The following is a 27480-nucleotide window of genomic DNA, read 5'->3' on the forward strand; positions in this document are numbered from 1 at the left end:
AGATTAATATTAAGGAAGCTTATGGGTTGTGCGACTAGGGTTAGCAAGTTCCATGAGCACACTCGATAGTTATCGTTCCACCTTGACAATTAACAAAATACGAGAAACGAGAAAGAAGCCCTTAGCCCTCATTAGGTTTATTTGATTTGAACAAGCTATGGTGTTGAGTGTTGCATAGCATGATAGGCAAGGATTGGAAGTCGACTAGTAATGGGACAAGCAATGTAGAAAGACGAGAGTCGAGAGACGTGATCATTTGATCATGTCCCTGCCCCATAGGCCATAACTACATTGGTCATTTTGGAGAAGTACCAAAGAATGGGTGCAACAGAAAGGGTAGTATTCTTGAAGCACTTATTGACTATCGGATATATTGGTTGCTAGTATTTAGTATAGATGTTCGTGCAATGCACAAATGTGTGAAGATACATATAAGTAAAATAGAGATATTCTATATGGTATACATTAACTATTGTAAAAGGCGAGTGGTAGTAATTTTTAAAATTTTTTCCACAAAATAGAACTCAATTCTTGGAAAATTAACCATAGTTGGTTGCTAGTATAGATATTCGTGCAATGCATAAATGTATGTGTGAAGATACATATAAATAAAATATTCAAGTGATGCAAGTATATATTATTGTTATAAAATTAATCTATTTGGATAAAATGTAACAACAGATATAAATCAATGAAAACCTAATGATTGCATGAATGTTTAAATAATTACTAAAAAAATAAATAATCAATTAAGATGTTCACACCAAATATATAATGTGAAATACCATGTTAGAGGTTTGAAAAAAGTGTTTTGTATACAACATTTTAAGTGCATTTGCATATATTACTATCATTATTGCATTCCGAGTATTTTCAGACAATTTTTGTTGCTTTGGAAATTGCAACCCAAAATTGTCCACTAAAAATAGACATAGATTAGGTAGAACAATTCAACATGGGAGAGTAACTATCATTGACTTTAATCAATCATTATCACAAAACATAAAGACATAGAAAATTGTCTTCTTTAAATAGCAATTAGTATTTTAGTGTTATCATCATCATCATTCTACTCAGTGTATCCCACTCATAGAAAAACTATGGACAAGATCTGGGGAGGGAATGACGGCAGCAACTCATACCCATAAAGGAGAGCGCGGCTAAAGAAATCCTCCGGCTTGAGAGAGATAAAAAAACATATCTGCACGGGAAAGATAAACTAAATTGGAACCATACAAAGATATTTTAGTGCCATATGAATATGAATTCAAATATATAGAAATCCACAGAGAAGAGTAACATGGATAAGTCTTGCATTCAATTTGTCTTCTTTAATTTTTACACCTAATGATACTAAATACTTTGATCATGACACCAATATTTTATATTCTTTTATTGATAACTTTCCCTTAAAAATCTTTTTGTTTCTTTTTATTATTTACCCCATTTGATAATTTTTGTACCCACCTGAAATTTTTCATTTATGTTTTAATCTAACAATTGAATATTTGAAAAAAAAAACCTCTATATTTTAGTAGCTTTAATGGTGAAATGTGGGTTAAAAGAGATCTTTTATTCTCAGTACATTTTAATGTTAGATTTTGTATTACTACTACAATGAAAAAACTATTAAAAAAATAAAAATGGAGTACATAAATTTATTATATATCTAGCCTTTAAAGGAAAAAAGTTTTAAATAATGAGAAAAAATATTCAAGAAACACCAGAAAATTTTGTAGAAGTTATTAATTGGATTAACATTTTTTGATAATAGCAATCATAATAATTTTTATATTTAATTATATGTAAATAAGTAGTACTAATATTTTTGAAAATAAAATTTTGCAATATTTCATAATTATAATTTTTTACGTACGAAATGGTCTCAATTATTCATGATTTTTTCATTTTTTTTACATTAATAAGGAAAAAGTATCCATAAGGGACAAAAAAAATGCATAAATTGCCAAAATTCAAAATTTGAATGGCGCCTTTACACAGAAGTGGAAACTAATCCTTCATCAGAAAAGAAAATTTACTCAAAGCTTCAAAGGCAATTCAGCCATGGAAGACGACACCATTTCCAGAATTCTTGCAGACCTCGAAGCTCACCATAATCTCAACCCATCATCACCCCTCTCTCGATCAATCCTCTTAGATCTCCAATCCTTCTTAAACTGTCAAATTCAAGCCCGAAATTCCGGCGACGATGAAGATCCACCTCAAACCAATCTTCTTTGGGACGAATTATCTACTCGAGGGCTTTCTGTTACGTCTCTTATCAACCCAATTTCAGCTGCAATGGATTCTAGTTCTTCTTTGTCCTTGCTCGCTTCTACTGTTTACTTATCCCTTTTTCTATCTCCTAATGCTCCCGTTTTCTCTCTCTTCACTCCTATTTCGTTTCTCTCTGTTCTTCGCTCCATTCGAATTTCTTTGAAGCCGCAGAAAGTGGGTTCTATCCATTCTTCTTCTAATGAACGTTCTAGAAAACGGGGCCGAGGTAAAAGCGCTAGGGTTTCTAATTCAGAGGAAAATGATGATGATAATGAAGGAGAGGGATTGGAGACTGAATTCGACATTAATTTGTTGATGAATGTACTTGATAAATTAGTTGTTGTATTGGGTTTGGTTCATTTAGGAAGGTTTCCTGATAGTTTAAAATCTTTGGTTCAAACAGTGGCTGATATTCCAATATTGGGGATCGATTTGTGTGGTAATAATTCTGGGCATTGCAAGAAGTTGTTTAATTTTTGTTCCAGCATATTGCGCCATGTTTTGAGGCCCGAGCATGGAGAACAATTGATGACAGCTGCTGAGGTATTGAAATCTTTAACATCCTTGATTTTTTCGACGAAATCTCAAGCTAGAAGTTTTGCTCTTTTGTTTGTCAAAAATGAGATGATGGGTATGTCAAAAACTTCCGAATTTTTGAAAAATGCTATAGTGAATTTTCCTAGGTATTTAGCTCAAAAGGCACCTGAAAAATCAGATGCTAGAACCTTAGCTGTGGAATCTGTAATGGATATTATTAAAGCTATGGATTTTGGTGATCAAATTGGGTTTGTCGATTACGTTCTCAAAATGTCTCAAGGGAAATCTCATCTTAGATATATGGCTGTTGATCTCATTCCGAAACTTTTGATGTTGATACAAGTTCCTTCAAGTTCAGAATCAGACTGTGAAGAAGGGGAATCGTGGAAATTGAGGAGCTTGGTGGCGTTGATCCAGCGCTGTTCTGATTCAGTTGCAGGGATAAGGGCGCGAGCTCTATCGAGTTTAGCACAACTTGTAGGTAATCTATCAGATAACCTCAAAGATTGCGCGGTGTTCAGGGACGCATTGGGTATTGAAGGTGGCAAACAGGGCAGAACGAATGACCTCTTGAAGAAGAGGTGTACAGATGAGAAAGCGGTTGTTCGGAGGGCTGCACTTTTGCTTATAACTAAATTGTTGACTCTTTCTGGCGGCTCCTTGGATCCTGGCATTCTTAAGATAATGGGAATGACATGTTCTGATCCACTAATCAGCATAAGGAAAGCTGCAATTTCAGCTCTTTCAGAGGTTAGCTTAGTTTTGTTTGTACAAGGCGTTATAGATCTTATTAGTTTCTCATGTTTAGTTGCATTTTTTTGTATTCTTTGTAGATCAGTTTCTTTGGTGTAATCTGTCGTCATTTCTGACAGAAATCTTACTGGTTTTTTAGGCTTTCAAAATATTTTCAGATGAAAGTGTTATCATTGAGTGGCTTCATTCTGTTCCTCGGTTGATAATTGATAGTGAGACTAGTATTCAAGAGGAATGTGAGAATTTGTTTATGGAGCTCGTCATAGATAAAGTTTCTGTAGCTGGGTCACGAGCATCTATTGATGCTTCTATCGTCCCAAATTCAATAACAAGCACTAGAAATTTTGAGAAATATCTTGAGGAAATGTACCCAGGAGGAGTAATGGTTTTATTAAGGGAGATGTGCGAAGGTGAAATCATACCTTGGGTTAAAAAGATTTGCACTAGCCTTGGTAAGAAGAGAAGATTTAGGCCCAGAATTGCTACCGCTCTTCAGAATATCATCAGAACATCAGAAGCCCTTTGGTTGTCACATTCCTTGCCAATAGAGAACTGGGCAGCCCCTCCTGGTGCTTGGCTTCTTCTGTCAGAGGTCTCGACATTTCTTCCTAAAGCAGTGGAATGGGAATTCCTTTATCATCACTGGAAGCTACTAGACAAAGATGGAAGTACAGATGGATTTAAGTCTCAAAGCGATGACGGCATTATGCATTCACCAGTTGATGGCATGGAATCAAATTCAGTGTACTGGGCTGGTGATCGTGTTTTATTGCTGCAAACAATCTCCAATGTTTCTGTAGAGTTGTCCCCTGAACCTGCTGCACAATTGGCTCATGATCTGTTTAAGCGGATAGAGGGATTCAACATGCATTCTACTGAGGTACATAGCATGTCACATTTTGATTGAGCTTTACGAGGGCATAGTCGCATAGATGTTTTTTTTTCTCTGCTCTCTGATCAAATTAGAAGTTGTCAAAGGTGAAAAAAGATACTACTGCTTGTCCACTCTCAACTGCAATGATTTCTGTATAGTCAGGTCAGATCCTTCAAGGCCTATTTGTTTACTTGTAAAACTTTGTAGTGCAAACTACAAAGCACTGTTTGCTAATTAAGTTCAAAATAAAGAATCCCTGAAGGATCTGTCCTGAAATCTGCAACTCAATCCAATATAGTTTGCGTTGCGCTTGTCCTGAGGGCTGATACTATGTACTTCCTTCGTTTTTCTTTACTTGCACCCAAATGCCTTTTTACGCAGTTCAATGCGTTTGTCGGGTTGCTTATATTTAGAATTATACTCAACTAAAAATTATAAAAATTTGATATTATGAAAATGTCCGATGAGACGAATAAAACAAGATTACATATGACTATGTTTTTTTTCTCGTATAATAGCCGCAATATGTAAAATACTATCGAATGATGAATAGTGTAAAAAATGGTTTGGGTGCACCTAAAAAAACGGAGGAAGTAGATACCAATCTTGGACTTCTTGAAGCTATCTGCTAGGTTTATTGCATTTATTGATAAGAAAATAAGAAGCTAAGAAAGCTAAGAAAATGGTTGCTTAAGATGCTGATTAGGTTTTCTCCATAGAAAACAGCCAAGTTTTATTAGGCATTGTCTCACTTTTTATTGAATGTCATTTGCTCATGGCATTATATCTTACAAGGGACATCTCTCGATATCTGATTGATCCATTGTACTGTATTTCTCACAGTATTGCAAAAAATTATTTACCGGCCTTATATATGTCGACTCTGCTGTTAATTTCTCAATGTGTTGGTGAACTGTTTTCTATTCAGATACCCTATTGTGTTGACCTATAAAACCAGTTCCTGCATTTCACATCTGGTCAACACTTATGATAAAGCATTCAATTTTGTTAAAATCTACGTACCAGCTTTGGATATATGGCTTTGCTTTTAATTTCACAATGTACTGATCCACATTTCTTTATGAATGTAGCTGTTGACATGTATAAGTATACTACTGATTCCTGCATCTCATGACAGGTTAATGCTCATGTTAAAGCACTTAAAACATTGTGTAAACGAAAAACTATGAGTTCTGAGGAGGCGGATGCACTGGTTACAAAATCAGTTGATCAACTCTTTTGTAAAGCTTGTCATGTTATAGATAAGTATCTATCAGAAGAAGAAAAGGCAAGTAAAGAGAATGACCTTTTTACACCACCTAGAAGCAACACTAGAAAGGGTAGAAGGGAGGCTTCTTCATCAAAGTCGTTATTACAAGCTACAACAGCAGTTTACACTATAGGTTCCTTGGTCATTATCTGTCCATCCTTAGATTTGAAATCCATTGTTCCAATTCTGTACAGCATGATTACGTCAGGAACTCCTGATCCTACATCAAATAAGTTACCTGGCTCTACAATTTTAATAAAGGAAAAAGCTCCGTGTTTGTATATTCAGGCATGGCTTACAATGGGGAAAGTTTGCCTTGCTGATGGGAAGCTTGCCAAAAGATTTATTCCCTTGTTCGTACAGGTAAGCTTACCCCACCCCCTTATCTTCCCAAGGATCCTAAGGGAAAAAAGAAAGACTAGCATAACTTGTACCGTATGGTTTCAACTGGTTGACTTGCAGAATCGTACATTTTTTTATATTGAATTTTGTATCTTTTTCTTTAAAGATATTTTGCCAATAGGTAACCTGGAATTAATGTCTGTTTCAGTGTAACATAATTTGCTCGCTAATTTGCTTTTTGAATTTGCATTGTTTCAAATTTGTCCAAGAATAACCCAAAACTGACCATAATTCGCTTTTTTCGATTCGCGATTCGCGAGTAGATTATCAAATCACGTAACACTGGTCTGTTTACTTGTAATGCTGTTTGCACTGTGTTGACCTTCCCTTTAAAGTGAAATTAAACTCAAAGTGAACTCATTATGTATTTAGTCTGAAGCATAAGAGTACGTTTTGTGTAGAATATTGATTGGATGTTTAAAATAAATAAAACGCCTTAGCTAAAGACCGCCCATCCTTGTCGAATACCTTGATGCTTATAAGTTATAAGTGCTTAAGATTTAGAAAAGCTTCTACTTTGTATCTCAGTTTCCTCTGCTGCTGTAGGAGCTTGAGAAGAGTGATTGTGCTGCACTTAGGAACAATATTGTTGTAATCATGGCAGACTTTTGTGTTCGTTACACTGCCTTGGTTGACTGGTAAGACTGAACTGATCTTTTTGCATGAATTTTTATCTCTTCTACATTTCATGTAACCATGTTTTGAATCAACAGCTACATTGGGAAAATTACTAAGTGCCTTCGCGACTCATGTGAACTTGTTAGAAGGCAAACCTTCATACTACTTTCCAGATTATTGCAGGTTGATTTTTGGCCTTGACATATGCGTAAGCTTTGTTCTCTTGATATGCAAATATATTAATATACAAGTTTTTTTATCTAATAATATGCAGACTGATTATGTCAAGTGGAGAGGGGTACTTTTCCTGCGGTTTCTGTTGTCCCTTGTTGATGAATCAGAAAAGATTAGACAGCTTGCTGATTTTCTTTTCGGAAATATATTGAAAGGTCTGTTTTCATTTTTCTTTCAACAAATCTTGTATTAGACTGTTTCATCATGAGACGAGTCCGTATAATTAAACCATTTCTAATTGATTATTATAAGATTGTAAATGATCACTTTAAGGTTATAAGTGATTACTCTAAGACTACAAAAAAGTGATCACTTTAATACAATAAGTGTCCCAATAGAGATGGTTTCATCGTGAGACTGTCTCATTTGAGAATTTGCGCTTTTCTTGATTTACTTAAGTAGGGGTGTTCAATGGGCCGGATAAGGGCCAGGCCGGAATGGATAAGGGCCCTTTAAACTTAATATCAAAGCCCGGCCCAATTCGGTCCATTTTTATTACTAAAAATTATTTTAATCCTCATTTATCAATTTAAACAATTAAATTAAAAAATATTAATGATCCCATTGACATTGTCATTTTAATTTTTAAATTATACATTAATTAAGCTATTTATAAAGGCTCGTTTTTGACCCTTAGTGAGCCATTTTATAGCCCACTTCTTTTTAATTATAATAGAGCCCGTTTTCAGCCCGGCCCTTACAAACTCTTATAAAAATGGGCCGGGTAAGGGCTCAAAATGGGGCTCGGTCCGTTGAACACCCCTAAAGGATCCATACAGGCAGCCAACCCCCATCTGGATGTGAACTTTGGCTCTATTATTGGATTTTCATAGTACTTAACAGTTTAGATACCTGATTCTTGTTCTATATCTTCTTTCAGCTAAGGCTCCTCTTCTAGCTTACAACAGTTTTGTGGAAGCAGTTTTTGTTCTAAATGACTGTGATGCTCATGAGGCAAATAACAAGTCTCATAGCTCAAAAGTTGAAAACAGACTTTTCTCAATCAGGTAATTCTGGTTTGAATGCAACTCTTTGTTCCTTTTGTATTGTGAAATCTACGTTTAGCTTGAAAGATGAAAGTCTTGAACGCGACAAACAGTTTTTCATTTACACTGGCTTTATTTACTAGTTGAAATGTGACAATTATATGAGAAATCAGACAAATAACCAGGATTGTTTTTCATCAATAAAAACATGAGATGGAGCATAACAACTTATTTGCCTATTTAAGACATGATCTCACATCAACCGTATCTCTTTTTAACACGCATTGCCACGTCTTTCCTTCAGAGGTAATGATGAGAAGGCAAGGTCTAGAAGGATGCACATATATGTTTCTTTGTTGAAGCAAATGGCTCCGGAGCACCTATTAGCTACGTTTGCAAAAATATGTGCTGAAATCCTTGCTGCTGCATCTGATGGCATCCTTAGTGTGGATGATGTTAACGGACAGTCTGTATTACAGGTAAAACATGTCTCTCTTTCCCTCTTGCATCTAAATGTTTGCATTGCCAACTGAAAATATATATTATTAGCAAAAATATACTGCAATGGAATGGATTTGAGGCCCAAAGTTATGGGACTTTGTCTCACATTGATTGTATGAGCAATTAATGTGGGGTTTGTAGAGTAAATGGGCTCTCTCACCTATTCTCTCATTTGTTCTATAACAATGGTATTAAAGCCGACTCGAAGTGGTGGTTTAAGTTAAGCCAGTCGTGACCAACGAGGATCCAACTCGGAGTGGTGACCTGTGTTAAGACAGTCGCGCGACCTACGAAGATGTTGGAACTTATGAGGGTTCAAATGTAATGGAATGGATTAGAGGCCATTATAAAGTTATGAGACTTTGTCCCACATTGGTTGTAAGTTGTAAGGACAACTAATATGGGGTTTTTAGAGTAAACGGGCTATCTCACCTACTACGCTAGCCTTTTGGGTGAGCTCTTTCATTTGTTCTATAACATATACATCAAAATTTTCCAAGTTCTTATTGAGCATGAAGATGTGAATATATGGTCATTTTGTATATGAGTGATACCAAGCTTAACAAAATAAATAATTTTGTTACGGTTTATTTGGTTATTGGTATTGAATAGTGTTAATATGAATGATGTTTAGTGCTAATTAGCATGAAATGTCATTAACATGGGAATGAATTTTGTTGAGAAAAAAATGATCAAGGGTAAGGGAAGCATAATCATAAACCTTGTCAAGTAATTTTCTAACCAAATTACTTTACATTTTTATTACCATTCCAACTATTTAATAGGAGTACCAATAACCAAACATATCGTTAGTATCGGAAAAAAGGAGTCAGTTAAATGAATGGAATCAGATAGGACCGTAGGGTCCAAAATTTGAGATTGATACTAATTTTATAACTTCAAAATTGTTGCAGTCATCTGTATGCACTTAACCTTTGCTTAGCAGGATATCAAATTACATCAATCAAGTAATTCTTTGTGTTTTTTTCCACTAAAATTTTTTTTCACCTTTCAATATTTGTTCTTAATTCAATCTGTATGCAATTCAGTTGATGCGATTCACTTTCATGTTATATAAATCACTGGCATTGCTTTTATGAAATCAGGATGCCTTCCGTATCCTCATCTGCAAAGAGATACGACTCCCATCAAACCGTGTATCATCCTCCAATCTCGCTGAAATGGACGAAGAAGGGGGGGACGGCAGTGCAGCATCCGCTGCTGCTTCCAGAGGAAGAGCCATAACGCAAGCAGTGAAGAAGGGTCTCATTCAAAATACCATCCCCATATTTATCGAGTTAAAGCGTTTACTAGAAAACAAGAACAGCCCTCTCATTGGCTCCCTCATGGAATGCCTTCATGTGCTTCTCAAAGACTACAAAAATGAAATCGAGGACATATTGGTTGCAGATAAACAGCTACAAAAAGAGCTTATGTACGATATGCAAAAATACGAAACCACCAAGGCTAAATCGACAGCTGCAGAAGCCTTTGCTACTATGCATAAAAAGAAATCGCAGTCGTATCATACGCCAGGAAAGCCAGACGCCACAAATGAGAAGAGTAAGCTGTCGAAGAAACTGCATAGTGATTCAAAGGTGGCTTCGGCAATGGCAGATGTAGCAGCTGCGAGTGTTGCTAAGTCCGTATTGAAGGAAGTAAACAAAGGAGCTTTATCGCCTCCTTTGAGTATGCTTAGTATCCCTCAGTTAAGAACTTCCGAAAGAACAGGTCATTCTAAGGCACATAAGTCTGCAGATGTTATAGAATCTCTTAGAAGGCGGCAGACGTTTGAGTTTGATGAAGAAAATTAAGGTGTAACAATATTGTATCTTGTATGCACTACTCGTGCTTCAGTCCATCTAGTTCGATATTTAGTCAGCTAGACGAGTGTAAATACGACATCATTCGTGTTTTGCTTACCTTAACTCGGTTATCTGAACTTGAAATAACGCAAAAAAAAAAAAATGAAGTTACAGCGAGGAGAACATACACTTGGTGTTTGGTATGTTATTTAAGTGTTGATGAAAGTTCAACATTATTTAAAGGACTTAAGAAGTGCAAAATACTCTAGGTTTAGTTTTAAATTTGGCATCCTATTTTATTCTATATTTTTGTAAAATTTTCCATACAAATCAAGTAATCAACTATCCCAACAGCAGAATATGTTTAACAAAAATTTAACAAAGGCTTTCCCTCACATAATTCGAAAAAATTTACCTTCTTTCATTCATCTTCACTCACCAAAAAGTATGTTCATTCAGTCTTACTCAAAAAACAACCTCCATGAAAATAAGCGCAGTAAAACATTAGGACTCTTTGACCGCACTCTTCTCTATGGGTATGAACTGTCGTCGTTTTTTCCTCCATAATCCCTGACCATAGTTTTCTATGAGCAGAATACACTGAGTATGATGATGATGATTCATGAAAATAAACGCAACAAAACACAAAAACAAATCAAATAGGATTATGAGGGAAGAAATGATGCTTGAATTTGATAATTTTCCAGTTGATTTAAATGAATCACCATTGAAAACTTGATAATCAAGTTTGATGATGCAAATAAAAATCTTTGTGAAGATGACAATATCATCTGCTTATGGGCTTCAATTAAGTATGTTATTGATATTTTCCTTATGTTGCCACCTCGACAAGAAGTGAAAGTCGAATATACGCAATCTTATCTATAAACAAAATGAGCTTTATAAACAAATATTGCACTTGTTGTAAACAAAATGAGATAAAACTACACATGAAATAGTAATCTTGAGCAGTTAGCACGATGAAAAAAGGTGGTTGTAAATCTCATATTAACACCTTAATATATCATCCAATAATAATATATCAAACTCCCTGATGAAACCTCAAATAACTTCAAATATTGAGGCATTCTGTACCAGCACTGGGTTAAATTTATTTATTGCTACACATGATAATCCTATGTATAGGTCCAGTATTAATTATCAAAGTAAACTCTTAAATTGACGTTGCAAACGCCGATACCAAACAGATTCCTTGCTACCATCACATATGAATGCAGGACGGTAAAAGTGAATCAGCTAAACAGTCACCAGCGCCACTTCTGCGTAGCATACGAGCCAAAACTCTGGTTCCCGTATTCAAACCATGGAATCCTGTCTCTACTATGTTACCATGCTGCTGCACGTTTGGCCTGCACACATACAGGCATGGGATTCAATCAGATTACCAATATACGGGGTGTATTATGCATGTATACTAAATAAAAAGACAAGACCACATGTACGGGAAAACTGCTGAGCAGGCAGAGTTTCTTCACAAATTCTAACCATATTTAGACGTGAAATTCCAGATCCACAGGCCTAGCTCCTCTTGTTTTGCTTGTTTAACTTTCACCATATAAAATAGCCCCATAATAGAGAAATTCTCCAAGCAATTACTATTCAAGCTAAATTGCACATGAAACTACTGATCACATTCCTCAATAGCAGCATCTATTACAAGTTACAAGCGTACACAGCAAAATCAGTCGACGGGAAATGATTAGCATTCTCATCACTCATAGCTCCAATTCATTCATATAGATTGAAAAATTAATCTGGTCTTTGGTTTTTGTGAGAGTAAGGGCATGCATTACAAACATCCACTGCTTTGAAAATATTCTTGCACTTAATAAATGATATAGACGCAATCTCATGGAACAGCTAAATGTAGTTCAACTCATCTTCAAAGATAATAGATATACCCTTCGAAGACGATTTAATAATTTATGGTTATCAACCACCAGTAATCCCTGTTCCGAAATTCTGGTCTCTTGAATAAAAAAACATAAACAAACCATTGGTTTAAGATTTTAGTCGGAAGCAGCAGGGTATCGAGATTTCCAGTAACCTGCAATTCATCAGTAACTGCCTTTTTCATATTTCAGGGGCTTTGAAAAAGTGACCTAATCCAGCAATTTACCATAACCACATCTCATACAGTAGACAGTTCTATGGAAAACCAAATAGTCCATCAAGCTGACAAAAAATTTGCAACGATTTTAAGCTGAATAAAATTTCCGTTCAGAGGTTCACAAATCACAAGACATCAGCTTACCACAGCATAAAGTAACATAACTAGGAAGCACAAATACACCTCAACACACACATCTCTTCAACTTCCACCGTGTTTCTTTTTTCCTAATAATGAAATGGCCTTCTAAGAACTAATCGTATGCTCTGTTGCTATATATGGTGGACCAGTTGAGGGACACAAAGCTTATGGTTACTGATTTTCGCACATATCAAACTTAAGGGTTGCAACTTATACTTTGTAGACCCATGGTTTTCCATTCTCCTAAGACCCTGTAAGGTTAGAAGAATATCTCATCATTTTTTCCTATATTACTGCTGTAGAAGTTTCAAGTTCAGTATTTATAAAGAGCATCCACCAGTTTCACATTACTGAATGCAAGTATACACTTTTTTGTGTCAAAAAACTTAATAGAATCAAAATGATCATAAAACAAGAAGTCATGTCTTGTATACATCATGGATTAATCTGGAGAAATGTGTCCCATAAGTTAATTGATACTTTCAAACAAAAGAACATAGATAAGTTTAAGGACAAAGGTTCACATTTTTCATCATAGCATAGTTATTACATTACTATAAAAAAAAAGACAAATAATTAGTAGTTAATGTTAAACCATTATATACTAGGAACAAAATGGGCATGATAACGTGATCTAACCTTATGCCACCCCAAAACTCTGGAGCTTATCACAATATCGAGTTGGCAAATTACGACTCCATTGACGGCGTTGAAGCTCAATGTGGCAGTAGCGTCCAAGCAAGTTTTTGTAGTCCTGAATAACATTTTCCTCAAGATTTTCTCGAGCAGCACTTCCTATAGGATAGCTGCGATCAAAGCCAGGAGACTTAACAAAGAACTCAACCCCATATTTCTCCGTCACACGAGGAAATTGATAAGAATAGTTTTTTTGCAGAGAGTACTCCGGCTCCGAAAATGGCAAATAAGCAAGCAATAATATCAACAAAAATGGCACCAATTGTAAAAACACCATTAGATTGGGACCTCCACCATTCACATCTGTTCTCGGCTGAGTTCCCATTCCCCTAGTTCTATAAACATAAGATGTTCGAAACATGTCTGATTGACCAAAAAATGATCTAAATATTTCATCAGGGTCAAACTCATCATCAAAAAAGTCATTATTAGTTCTTCGTCTCCGCCTTCGAACATTATGATGTTGATTATACTCAAATTCATCCACAAAACCAGTTTGATCATAATGTCTCCTAGAATCCTCCTCACTCAAACACTTAAAAGCCTTGGAAACCTTCTTGAATGCCTCTTCAGCGCCAGGGGCTTTGTTCTTATCAGGGTGAACCTTCAAAGACAATTTCCTATAAGCTTTTCTAACCTCTTCTACAGAACATGTCTTCTCAACACCAAGTACTGCATAATAATCCTTATGTTTGTTGATCTCTTTGATCAAATTGACATGTTCTTGGGTATAATTTCTCTCCCCATCGGAGGCCTCAGCAGTGGTTTTAGTATTAGCAGGTGACGAACCCTCGCTATCGTTCGTATTTGCATCGGTACCATTATGAGCAGAACCAGATACCGAAGAATCCATCTCTTCACAAGAGGAAATCAAATCGTCGAGAGATAAGGTATGATTAAGACGCTGAGCAATCTTAATGAATTTAAGAGCACGTTGTTTATTACCAGATGCAATCGCTTCTTTAGCAATTCCAATACACTTCAATGCTTCATCCTTGTTACCATCCATGACTAGGTTCCACAACAATTTAACAAAAATACCCAATTCAATCGAAACCTAGAAAAACAAAAATCAAGAACCCCACAAGTTGAACTTTGACAGGGTTCCTCTTTACACAAGAATAAAATTAAGAGAATGAATTGAGAAAAAAAAAAGTAGATCTAAGAAGATGACATGCCGAATTGCCGATCAAGTTGACCTAAAACAGAAAAGAGGTGAAATTAGGGTATTAATTTGGAAATGGAATTGAGATGTAGATGGTAATGAAGGAGAAATTGGATGTGAAATCGACGAATGGAAATAGAATTACCTTACAAGACGATAAACCTCGCCATTGAAATGAAGCGATCAAGAATGGCGTCTGTGTGTGGGTGGGGAAAGAGTCGCGGAGGCCAGAGAGGAAGGAAGCAGGAAAGGTCTTTTATTTACAGCAGCCAAACATTACATCTCCAAAGATAAACAACTATCTTGATAGAGTAGCTCAATTTTAATTTGTATATAAAAATAATTTGCGAATTACAATCTTATAATTTAGTATCTTTGCGAATTATAACTTTTTTGCAAATTTGTAAATTATAGTTTTAATATTTATTTTTTTGCGAATTACAACCATCAAAGTATCAAAATTTACAAGTTTAAGCCAAAAATACAGAACACCGACCACTTAACCCAAACTTTTGACCACCAAAATGATCGGAATTTTGTGTTTTGGCCTGAACCTGCAAACTTTGATGCTTTGATGACTGTAATTCGCAAAAAATAAACATTAAGACTGTAATTCGCAAACGTGCTAAACTTTAAGGCTTTATAAGCAAATTATTCGATTTATAATATATGATTACTAAATTGATCAATTTAAGAATAATTTTTTTAAAATTGATAACTCATAATTTGTAATTTATAACTTGAATTTTAGAATTGATTACTTTGATATTATAGTTGATCCTTTAATGGTTATAATGAACTCATTTAGATTATTATTTATAATTGATCCGGATACATGTGAATGTGATGACCTATAATTTAGCACTATAAGCTTTAAATTTTCACTTTATGATTGTAATAGATCATTTTGAAACTTGTTAGTTATCAAGTCAAAGTTGTCCTCTATAACGTTATAATTGACAACTTTATATATTACTGATTAATTTAGACTTTAAGGTCTAAATCGATCAAGATTAGAATTGATCATTTTTAAGTGTGATAATTGATTTATTTAAGGTTATATACTTAAACTTTAAGTTTAGATTGATCATTTAAGGTCAGGATTGATCACTTTTAAGTCAAATTGAATTTTTTTTATTTTTTTTAGTTTGGGACAACCTATTAGTACTGTTTCATAATGAGGTTGCCGCTTACAAGTTTTGTGAACATAAATGAGCCTAACAACTAGGGATGGTTATGGGTCAAAGACTCTATTCGACCCGCCTTAGATCCGCGCTCATTTTTAGGATGTGGGTCCAACTCATACCCGACCCGAACCTCTCGTTAAACTCATTAATACACATACTTGCTAGACATGTCTCAGACCTATATTATTAAACAATTGAAAATCAACTTTAAGTTCGTTCAAAACCTATTTCTATATTTATTTGGACTCAATTTTGACATATATATACAATGCACTAACTCATTTTAGTGCTAATGAAACATTTAAACTGTTAAAAGTTACAATTTGAAATAATGAAATATTACTCTCTTCGTTCCTTAAAGAAGTTCTCACAAAGAATATTCACGGGAATTAAGAAAATAAAATATTTAAAATGGTGGATATATAATATTATTACATAATAAATTTGATGGATGAAAAGTAGGGACCATAAACATTATAAAATATTAAAAGAAAATTAGTTGAAAAAATATGGGGACCACAACTATTAATAAAAGAAAAATTATCTAGAATAATTCAACTTTTTACGTATTTCCTACAATAATCTCAATTTTAAATTAAACATGAATAATCTCAACTATAAGAGGTGTTTTCTAAGAATGCACCACGGTAACCTCTAACATATATAACAAGTCAATTTATAAAAAAAAAAGTGAATACAAAATTAAATTATAAAAAAATTAAAATAAAAAAATAAAAACGAAGGACAATAGGATTGTGGTCAATTTACCCCCCAAAAGTAAGAGCTCTGTATAAAAAAGAATATGAGTAACATTGTTGCCTCAAGTGTAAAACTATTTGTAGAGAAACAACATTAGCAACCCTAGGTCTGAAACATTGTATTAAATACGATGAGTAAATAAATAGACAAGAAGGAGCGGCTAAGAAGCAACTAGACACTAGGGCAAAAAACAACTAAAGAAACTATAAGTAGTCAGAAACGTGAATATGACGTCTCCAACTATTCCTATCATTAGTCATGTCCTCGAAGAGGTGCAACTCACTCAAGTCGTTCTTAATATGCTCAACCCACGTTTTCTTAGGTTTTCCTCAACTTCTCTTACCCACCACTATGATGCTTTTTATCTTCTGATGGAAGAGTCGAATGTTTTTCTTTGTACATGTCCAAATCATCTTAGCCCATTTTCACTCATCTTAGCTAGATAATGGTGCAATGCCTAACTTCTCTCTAAACTCTTGGTTCTTGATTTTATCCATTATTGTACTACCGTATATGCACCTCAACATTCGTATATTTTTACTTCGATCTTTTGTTCATGAATCTTCTTAATAGGCCAACACTTTATCACATACAACGATGCTGGTCTAATGGCAACCTTGTAAAATTTGCATTATCATACCCAGTGTATCCCGCTCATTGAAAACTATGATCAGTTCTAGGGAGGAAACGTAGGCGGCAACCCATACCCATGAAGGAGGATGTGGGCAAAGAGTCCCTCGGTTCGAGAAAGATCCTTAAGAAATCATGTGTAGAATTTACCTTTTAGTCTAATAAGCAACTTCTTGTCACATAACACTTTGGTAGTCGCTCGCCACATAAGCCAACCTACTTGTATACGATGTATAACATTTCCATCAATCTCCCCATTACTTAGGATAACAGATCCTAAATACTTGAACATGGTCATACCAACAACTACATATTCTCCAATTGTCACATCTGGACCATCATCTTGCTCTTTGCCACTAAAATTGCATCTCAAATAGTATGTTTTTACGACTTATACGTAACTCTTTGCCTTCTAAAATAGCCCTCCATTCTTGTAATTTAGTACTAGCCTCTTCGCTAGTTTCCGAGATTTCGCGACAAACACTATCAAACATGAATAAACACAACTATAAGAGTGTTTGCTAAAAAAATAAGAATGCACCAAGATAACCTTTGACCTACAAAACAAATCATTTTGCATTAAAAAAAGTTAAAATAAAATTAAATTTTAAAAAAATTGAAAAATAATATAATAGAAACTAAAAAAGAATTCAAGTAAGTTTTTTTTTATTTAAACTTTAATTTTTAATATTTGTGATTTTTTATCTTATTTTTTCCTTTTTTAGCAATTAATCTGTAAAAATCAATCACCATTTAAACAACAATGTTCTTTGGTAAACAACCCTAAAATTGAGATTATATATGGTTAATCAAGTATTGAAATTATTGTAAGAAAATCAATAAAAAGATTGAATTATTTAAGATACTTTTTACTAATAATAAAATAACTGATTGATAGAGTATGTTACATACTTTAGGCCTTTAATTAAAGCTTAGACTTTTGATTATATAATTATATTCCTTGGATATGGTATTATAGAAAAGTCAATGTGGCAGTATGTCCCGAGTTGGAATTCCATAAACCCCTCATTTTAAGTGAAATATCTAGCATCATGTACAAGAAGAGTTGTGCAATATCTACTCTTATAGCCCAAATAGTTATCGTGTGGTTGTGTGTGTGGGGGGGGGGGGGGGAGATGATAAAATATTTAACATTTCATGTGGCTTTAATGATCAACTTATATTTTGAATGAGTTAGATGATATTGGAACCTTGACACAAATCAATATAATCTCTCATCTTATGTAATAGAAATACTTTTAAAAAGTCACGGGAGTTCTCCATTTAAATTTACATATACACATTGACATAATAAAAATAAGGGCATGAGATAATACAAATGTAGAACAAATTTAACAAACGAAAAATTACATTTTTGAAGCTTTTTTAATATGCGTGTCATTGTACTTGGGTGCGACTAAAAAAAAAGTATAACACTTATCGACCACCAGTTTTAAAATTATGAACATTGTTAGGTCCAGTGCTATAATCTTGAGTAAACATAGCCATCCTTCTTGGTATACTTCCTTTGGTTTGATATTCCATATCTTCTTCTTCAAACATGTTGATCATGGTGATGCTTAACTCCTACATGATTTTGCCAATGATATGTTTGTTTAGATTTTAAGATTAAAACTCAGAAAAAATACCCAATAAAACAAATGAAACCTAAAGCCTAACTTAAACGAATATTATCACTGAAATTTAGTCTAAAACTGTGAAATTACTGGCTGAAATAATTTTTTCTTTATTTTTCATTTTAATTTTTATAGATAAGTTTTGGTTTTCATATTGTTAATATCTTGCAATGTGTTACATATGGTGTTATAAAAGTTCTATTGCTCATTTTTTTCTAAAAAATATATTTTCATAAAAGTAATCCTATAATACTTGAAATAACATCGTCTAAATAGTTAATGTTAACATTTGACTAAACCTTGGTATACTAGTTGGATCAAGTTCAACATTAAGTTTATGCCACATAGAATAAAGTTTTTAGTGATGAGAATTCTGGTCATCAGATCAAGTTAAGTAATGCATTATTTTCATGGAAAATTTATAGTTAATAATATAAATTTTTTTTTGTTAATTTTCTTATAATTATATCAACTGTTGATTAACTATGACTAATACCAACTTAAGTAGAGTTTGCTTTGAACAATACTAACTTTTGTTTAAAAATATGTTATTTGACAAAAACAATGGTAAATTAATGGTTAAATAAAAATTGGTACTATTATAGGAGAACACCCTTTAAATTGCAACTATTCATTATAAATCATAAATAAATATTATTATAGGAAAATTAATAAAAATTTGTACTATTCTTATTTATCTTCTTGTAGTTAACAAGAATTAAACTCTAAACGAAGGTAAAAGAAAATATAATTCCAACTATTGAACCAAATCAGAATGCAATATTAATAATAATATACTAGTATTATTTATCAACTAGGAGTATTATTATTTTGTACTAACTATAATCGAAATAACATGAAAAATAAGAATGCAATATTAATATTTTCATATTAAAATTTCACCTATTTCCCTAACCCTCTAGCAAATAAATACAAGCATTAAAATTAGATACTCACTTCAATTCAAAACAATTATTTTATTTGTTTTTTTACACTATTAATCAATCATTCTTAATCAGTATTTTATGTTAAATTTATAAGTTGAAACATAGTAAGGTAAAATTTTATTTAATTCGTTTAAATTTAAATTTTATTAATATTAATTTTTAATAATTTTTAAAACATACACAAATAGAAATATTTAAAATTAAAAATTAAATCAGATAAATTGTGAAAAACAAATATGACAATTGCTCTGAATAGGAACGAGATGAAACAAATTTGAGTAGAAAGGAGATCAGAGTAGCAAGCTAACCTTTAAGTAACTTGTGCCTTCTGGTTTAAAAACATGAACAAATTAGTAAAAAATTAGGCATTAAGACATGAATATTATCACTTCTAAAATCATTCAAATCAAAACCACACATCTTAAACTGATTAGAACTTACCAGAAGATTCAGAAACAGCAGCAACTCCATTAAGAACAAAAGCCAAACCAAGCAGTACAAACAATAATTGATAAGCCCTATTCTCCATCTCTCTTTCTTTTGATGTTTTCATAGATTTTAATTTCTCTAACATTAATTAGCTTATATAATAAATGTCATTGAAAAGGATAGTATTAAAATTATAAATACAATTAAGGGCAAATTTCTTTGAGTAAGTTGTATATTTTAACACGCCACTTACACGAAATTCTTTTAATTTAGATTAAAAGTGTGGATGCAGCATGAATCCTTCTTAAGTCTGGTATGGAATATTCCAATTGAATTTGAGGGGTGGTTGAAATTCTAACCCATGACCTTTTGTCACGGTGACTCTGATATCATATCATGAAATCAACTTAACTAAAAGTTTAAATTTATAATTAAAGTTCCAAAATATATTATATTCTCTATAAAATTCAAAATACTAATAGAAAATAAAGTCCATACTAGTCAACTTTAAATTTTGTCTGAACTAACTTGAATATTATGCTTTTAGGGTATATCTTAGACGTAACATAATTTAATATTAGAAGAGTTTTTATTCAAATGACTCATAGTATAGCTAGACAGATCTGTACCTAGATTCGCCTCTAAACAATGTAACTAATTATAAAAGATGCTCCATTGTCTGTATTCTTAATACGAAGTAGAAATATATAATATACTCCATTCTTTCCTTTGAGTTTTCACTATACTACTAAAAAAATTCTCACAAATTTAATTTTATGGTAAAAACTAAAAAAATATATATTATAACCATTTGCAATTATTTTAATGTAATCATAGTTGAAATTCAACGATAACTTTTGGCATTTTACTTGCCCTTTGTGATTATTTTATTATTTAATAGTGTTTATTTAATTAAAACTAATAATTGTTGAAGGTGTTTTTTTTATCATAAACTACTATAGTCAACTTATTTACATAAGCCACTTGCTAATGCTAACTACCGACATCTTCGGTATACTTTGAGTTATTTATAGTTGAATTAATTTAATAATTGGAATTTGGAAATAATGCTGTCATTTTGAAAATAAATATTTTCGAAAAGTATGATAGAGTGATAGATTACCATATGAGAAGACATACAAATTTTAGAAAATTAATAATTTGGTTTTATGGCCAGATGATATATTACAAAAACTATATTTATTTGATGCCCTAAAAAATTAGTAAAAATAATAATTTACACATGGTTTTATTAAAAATAAACTCAGGTTAATTGTTACTCCTACTATTTATTATTTTATTTAAATTTATATATTAAATTTTATATTTAATAATTTATTGAATTTATTTTGATTATGTATGTTACGTCTGTTATATTATTAGAGTAATTATTATGTGTTCCTTAATTGTTTTTTTGAGATTTATTTGTTATTCTTTTTTGTTAAACAGTATATTATGTGATTTTCCATGATTTTGTTTATTTGGTTATTATATAGTAATGTTTTTAAATTGGAAACTAACCAATCAATTGCATTCCTACTGATTACTGACTGTTCATCTATCGTATTTCCTGCTAAAAACTAGTCGATGATTAGTAGGAAATTATATCTCCTGGTGGGTTGTCATCGAATATTAGATCGTACTTCCTCCTATTCACCTTAGGAGTCTCATTTGACTTTTCACGGATTTTAAGAAAAGTCAAAAGTGGGACCCTAAGGGTAGGAAAGAGAGTAGTATTATGGGTTTTTAATATAAGGGAGGAAAATTTATATGGGTAATGGAGGGTATAATTGAAAATAGGATAAAGCTACTAAGGGCATAAAAGAGAAAAAACCATACCAAAAATAGAAATGGGACAATTAAGGTGACTTGACGGTAAAAGGAAATGAGACACATAAGCTGAATAGGAGGGAGTCTAATTTTTTAGTTCGAATTTTGATTGTGGAAAATTAATTTTTAAATTCTAATATGAAGACTAGTTTTTTGAATATTAAATATTTAAGCAAAATGGATTTAGTTAATGATAGAAGTTGGAGCTATAGGTAAAGTTTAAAGGGGTGTATAATGTTAAATATTTGGAAATGTTGAAGAATTTATGCAATTTATGAAGAGAAACAATTCATAATCTAAGATAAGATGTCCGTGTAAACGGTGTGATAAACGTAGAGTGAAGACCCAAAAGGCATTAGAGATCATTAATTTATTGAAAAAGGGGTTCATTGAAAGCTATTACGATACTATTACTTCAAATATGAAGTTGGGACACGTAATGTGTTGGTTCAGGAAGACTTACATCAAAACGCAGTTTAAAATTCATATATGTAAATGGTGTGCGATGAAACTGCGAGTAATTTTCCCAAACAACATCATCATTTTCTTCCACGGTTTGACTATGTTGTTGACGATGTAGAGTCACAAAAGAAGATTTGACCCTCAGTCAAGACAATTCTTCGACATGGTGAGTGTTGTTAATTTACCATTGTACCCTGGTTGTGAATATTATACAAAGATATGGATGATAGGACGAGTGATGAGTCCAAAGACGGACTTTCATATTTCTAGGAGATTGTATGATAATTATGTCAACTGATGAAGGAAGCTTTGCCAAAGGAAAACGGGATGTCAAGTAGTTTTTATGATGCCAAGAAATAGATTACAAGTCTTAGATTACCAGAATAGATTGTTTACAAAATGATTGAAGCTTTGTCAAAGAAATGTGCATTCCAACTTTATGAAAAAAACCAAAATCTGGGGTATAAGAAGATGTTTAACAACTAGTAGATGCATTGCTCCGTGATTCAACTGAAGATTTCTTGGAGTTGAATGAAAGTGATTGTGATGTTGTCAATGGTAATGAAAATATCCACGTTAAACTTGTAATATTTGAAGATGAAGGTGATGATGATGTCAATAATGATATATAGTAATTTAAATAAATCGAAATCAAAAACCGCAAAAGAAATTGGTTGACTTTTTTGGTGAATTACCTATTATAGTAGGCCATCGAGTTACCCAAGTTTACTCTAGGCAAATATCCCCTAAAGTTGGAATTATTCATGGTTAATCAATAAATGAAATTATTGTAGGAAAATCATAAAAATTTTAGATTATTCTAGATAATTTTTCCAAACTAGTTTTGGTAGATATTTTTAATTATAGTAGGAATTTTCAATTAATAAAATAGGCAAATTTAGTTATGGTTGTAGTTATTTTTTCTTAATATAGTAGTAGTTTTTAGACAATGACGTACGTAGTTTTACTTAATAAAGTAAGCATTTGACCTAACTGAAGTAGGTATTAAAAGTTTCCATAGTAGGAAATTAAACTAGTGATAGTAGGTATTTTAAATTTTATAAGTATATATTTTAAGTACTTACAGATGATGTTTGAATTACATTTTTAAGTTGGTATTTTTGCAAAATGAAGTAGACATTTTCACTATATGTAGTGAAAAAGTCAACTTTATAGTAGTGATTTTTGAAGTAGATATTTGAACCTGTTATAGTAGGCATTCAAAATACATTTTTAGGGATATTAAATCATTTCAATAAGTGTTCTTAATTGTTATACTAGTTGTATTAACTGTAATAGTAGGTATTTAATGGTTATGATCTTTCTTATACATTTTTTGAGCCTTGCATCACAAAATGTATACCTCATTTCACACTTATCTATTTTCTGTATGAAATTAATTAAACGTGAGGTCTATGTGAATTGGACTCCGGTAAAGGAATCAAATACAGGTGTGGAACCTAGTGTTCCATACGAAAATTTTAAAATTCTAGGATACACAAATACCGTCCTATTATTGAATACGGGTCATATGGCAAAATAATTTAAAAGGAACGCCAAGCATTTCCAGAATATGGGACATTTGCAGAAAGCTTGGGTAAATTTATTGATTAATTTATTAGAGATGAATTTTTAAGGATAAAGAGAATTCATTAGTGAGCCCCACATTATATTATTTTAGTATTGATTGTTGAAAGTATTATTATTATTATTATTATTATTATTATTATTATTATTATTAGTAGTAGTAGTACTTCCATTATTAAAATAAAATAAAATAAATTTAATAAAGAAGAAGTAAAAAGTAAAGAAAAATTAAAAGTAACGTAAAAAGTAAAAAAAAAAAAAAAAGAAAAGAAGTAAAAATTAGTACCAACTTCATGATACAAATTCCAGACTTGTAGCATGAACAAGCCTTAATACTAATACTTAAAGAGTATTTTAATTATTTATGGGAAACAATCACTAGTACCAACGTTATAATACAAATTCAGATGAATTCCAATAAAAACACACTTATCCCAAAAAGCACTAATCACGTATTATCCTAACTCGTCCATTTTCAGTATTTTTCCCTTCATCTTCTCCTCAACATTTAATGGCAAAAGTAAGAATGACAACTGGGTTTGCGAAACTATGTCGCACCCTTGTGCAATATGGCGTACCGAGCATGTATTCGACATCGTTATACGTGTTGGCCGTATCGAATAATGGTGAGCCCGCGAAAAATAAAGAGTCCAAGTAACATTGCATGAGGTATATCATAATGCATAAAAATCAAAATAAAAATTGTCTATAAACAAGCTCCATGCTAGAAGGGGAGTCATATGAATGTAACATTATCTTTCCTACAATGAGACGCTATGTACAATTCTCCCTAATAATAGTAAAAAAAATAAAAATAAAAATGTAAAAACATCCAGATGTATTTATCTTATTTTGTAACGAGGAAAAACACAACATGTTAACAATAAAATGGAAATTATTTTCCACATAATAATTGAACAATATTTTTAAAATTTATCAATCTTGCAGCATTAGAAATAAATTAGAGATAGGTCTAAGATTTTACATAAATTCATCCATTTTATGTATCAAACTTAAACCCATAATCTATCTTGCATAAATTCATCCATTTTATGTATCAAACTTAAACCCATATTCTAGGATTAAAATTTTAAATCCAAAGTTAATTCGGGGTCAAAATAGGTTTTAGCCTTATTTTTTACTCTACTAATTTTACTCTTTGAGTCTGAAATGAGAGTATGTTTTACCCAAATTTTAAAATTATTTAATAATTTGCGAAAAATAGTATTAAAATTTAGCACTTTTGTAAATTACAGCCAACAAAGTATCGAAGTCTACAACATTCAGACCAAATTACAGAATTTCAACAATGTTGGCGGTCAAAAATTTAAGTTATGTGGTCGGAATTCTATAATATGGCCTGAACGTTGTAGAATTTGATACTTTGGTGGCTGTAATTCGCAAAAAATAAACATTAAGACTATAATTAGAAAAAGTCAAAAATTTTAAGGCTGTAATTCACAAATTATTCTTATTTGTGTTAATTTTTTAATCAAACACCATTGGTATTAAAACATAAGTTAGAAAAAAATTACATAGAAATGGCAATGAATAAATTCCAAATCAATATAATTAGTACATTACACAATGCTGAAGGATCATGCAAAAAATATAACAAGCAGAGATTTATTAACATATCGAGTAAAAGAAATTAAAAAAAGGGCTTTTGAACCAAAAAGCAAAGTAATAAATTACAAGTCAAAATGAAAGATGCCTACAAATGAAGAAGTCTTTGACAAAAAAAAAACATTTTTGTAAGTTGTTGAGAAAATTTATTTTTTATTTTTAATTAAAACTTCAATATTAATTTTCTTAAACGCTACTTAATTTTAAACTGCTACATAAAGGCTATAACTATCAACGGTTTGAAATAGTTGTAAAGGCTATAATTTGAAGGCTACATTGTTATTGTTAACTAATAAGAATTGCAAAGAACTTTTCTTAAACGTGAAGATTAAAGCTATTTGTCACGAGACGCCTTTTTATACCTCGAATCATTGAGCATGATAGTCTAGGGTCATTCTAAAAAGGAATAAAATGCTCTAGATAAATGAAAAATGTTCTAGAAAAGTGTAAAACCTGCTGGAAGCTAATAGTTTTGTCTAGAATATTTTAAAAAGTCTAGAACACTCTAGAAATATCATGAAAAAACTAATAGGGCCTAAAATGTTCTAAGAGAACCTAGATCATTTTAGTGAAGTCTTGTACGAATTGTGTAGAAGTATTTTGAACATTCTAGAATTGAACATGCGATTTATTTAGAACCTTCTAGAGTACTTAAGAGTAGTATAAATACCCTAAGAAGATAGCTCATTTAAAACACAACACAAGAAGCCTTGTAAAACATTCTCATACTTAAAAGTTATATTCGTACATACTTTTCAAGCTCACTTTATTGACCTACTACCTAATTATAAGTTTGGTTCTATTAAGGGTTCGAAAATCTAAAAATTAAGTATGAGATAAGTCTAATTCAATTGAAATTAAAAGTGACCACTCATCGTCTCAAAATAATCACTTACAATCTTAAAGTGACCAATTATAAACATAAAATAATCAGTTATAAGTTTGATGTGAACCGTTGTTTGAAAGTCTTAAATTATCCACTTATAACCTTAAATTAAAGTGACACTTAGAAAAATAAGTTTATTATATAGGCTTACACTTATTGAATATGTTTTGATTAATTTTCTTTTAAAAACTAAAATAATTAAAATAAACTATACGAAACTGTAACATCCGTTATTTTTTAAAAATAATAATAATAATAAATAAATAAATAAATTTTAGAAATTTAAAATATATATATATATATATATATATATATATATATATATATATATATATATATATATATATATATATAACTCCCCATTAACAAATAACTTCTCACTTCTCCCTCTAAATCTTATAGCTAACCTTACTTACAGATTATAAATTAAATCAATTACCCTTAATTTCATTCACATTATTACTCACATTATAATCTCCCATTTGCTTAAAAATTCAAGTCAAGAAAACGCAAGATTTCGATATTAAAGACAGTGAATTCGTAAGCAGAGATTATTAGGAGCGTACGTTGTTTAGGATCGCGTGACAAGGTAATTTTCAATGTCCATCTAATTAGGACTATCCCGTTAATATTATGTGCTAAGTGATAATTAATGTGTTTAAATAGAATGCATGACTTTATATGACATTATTCTGTATGATATTATATTTTATATAATCTCGATTATATTTACTATTATTTTTGTCAAACTTGAATTTATAATTATTGTTTTGATAAAATTTATATTATTATTTTGATATCGAAATTTGATACAATTTATTTGAAAGAGAAATATTTATGATATTAATTCCTATTGCCACCGATTGATGTTAGAATGGTGATTTGAAAATTGAGATTTCAGTTGGATATTCCTGAGATATATATTTATTGGGAAAAATTTATGATCATAAAATAAAATGTATAATGTATGTTTGTGTGCTCGCGAATAATTATTAAAATATATTAAATCACGTAAAGTGTAACATGAGGGAAACGAAGCTCTTATATTTGTTGTGATCCAAGTATAAGGGTGATGAACAAGTTGTCCTGTTTGGTTAGTATAGCTGCCGA

At 31.8% G+C, this 27480-nt stretch overlaps 2 protein-coding genes across 9 annotated transcripts; one reads left to right on the forward strand and one right to left on the reverse strand.

The window, feature by feature from the left end:
• The first annotated feature begins 1931 nt into the window (after nt 1-1931).
• Nucleotides 1932-10499, forward strand: LOC130817839 (uncharacterized). Of its 2 annotated transcripts, XM_057683787.1 has the most exons (10): nt 1932-3564; nt 3707-4447; nt 5580-6074; nt 6660-6751; nt 6827-6914; nt 7006-7120; nt 7846-7972; nt 8256-8430; nt 9367-9420; nt 9559-9625. In XM_057683787.1, the coding sequence occupies exons 1-9, from the start codon at nt 2065-2067 to the stop codon at nt 9382-9384; spliced, it is 3351 nt and encodes a 1116-aa protein (XP_057539770.1). In that variant the 5' UTR covers nt 1932-2064; the 3' UTR covers nt 9385-9420; nt 9559-9625. The 2 variants fall into 2 exon arrangements, with proteins under 2 accessions (XP_057539770.1, XP_057539764.1); XM_057683781.1 differs by lacking the exon at nt 9367-9420 and having other exon boundaries at nt 9559-10499.
• A 730-nt stretch (nt 10500-11229) lies between these two features.
• On the reverse strand, nt 11230-14702 carry LOC130817850 (chaperone protein dnaJ 49-like). 7 transcript variants are annotated; one of them, XR_009043873.1, is made up of 4 exons: nt 14536-14702; nt 13169-14424; nt 11764-12780; nt 11230-11627 (listed from the first exon to the last, which is right to left on the reverse strand). XR_009043873.1 is itself a non-coding variant. In XM_057683800.1 (3 exons), exon 2 carries the CDS (start codon nt 14232-14234, stop codon nt 13170-13172), a length of 1065 nt encoding a protein of 354 aa, XP_057539783.1. In that variant the 5' UTR covers nt 14235-14424; nt 14536-14702; the 3' UTR covers nt 11230-11627; nt 13169. The 7 variants fall into 7 exon arrangements, 3 of the variants coding, with proteins under 3 accessions (XP_057539783.1, XP_057539789.1, XP_057539809.1); XR_009043878.1 differs by having other exon boundaries at nt 11764-11928; nt 14536-14680; XR_009043877.1 differs by having other exon boundaries at nt 13169-14702.
• Between the last annotated feature and the right edge of the window lie 12778 nt (nt 14703-27480).

This window comes from Amaranthus tricolor, chromosome 1 (assembly GCF_026212465.1).
Source record: "Amaranthus tricolor cultivar Red isolate AtriRed21 chromosome 1, ASM2621246v1, whole genome shotgun sequence".
NCBI classification, from domain to species: domain Eukaryota; kingdom Viridiplantae; phylum Streptophyta; class Magnoliopsida; order Caryophyllales; family Amaranthaceae; genus Amaranthus; species Amaranthus tricolor.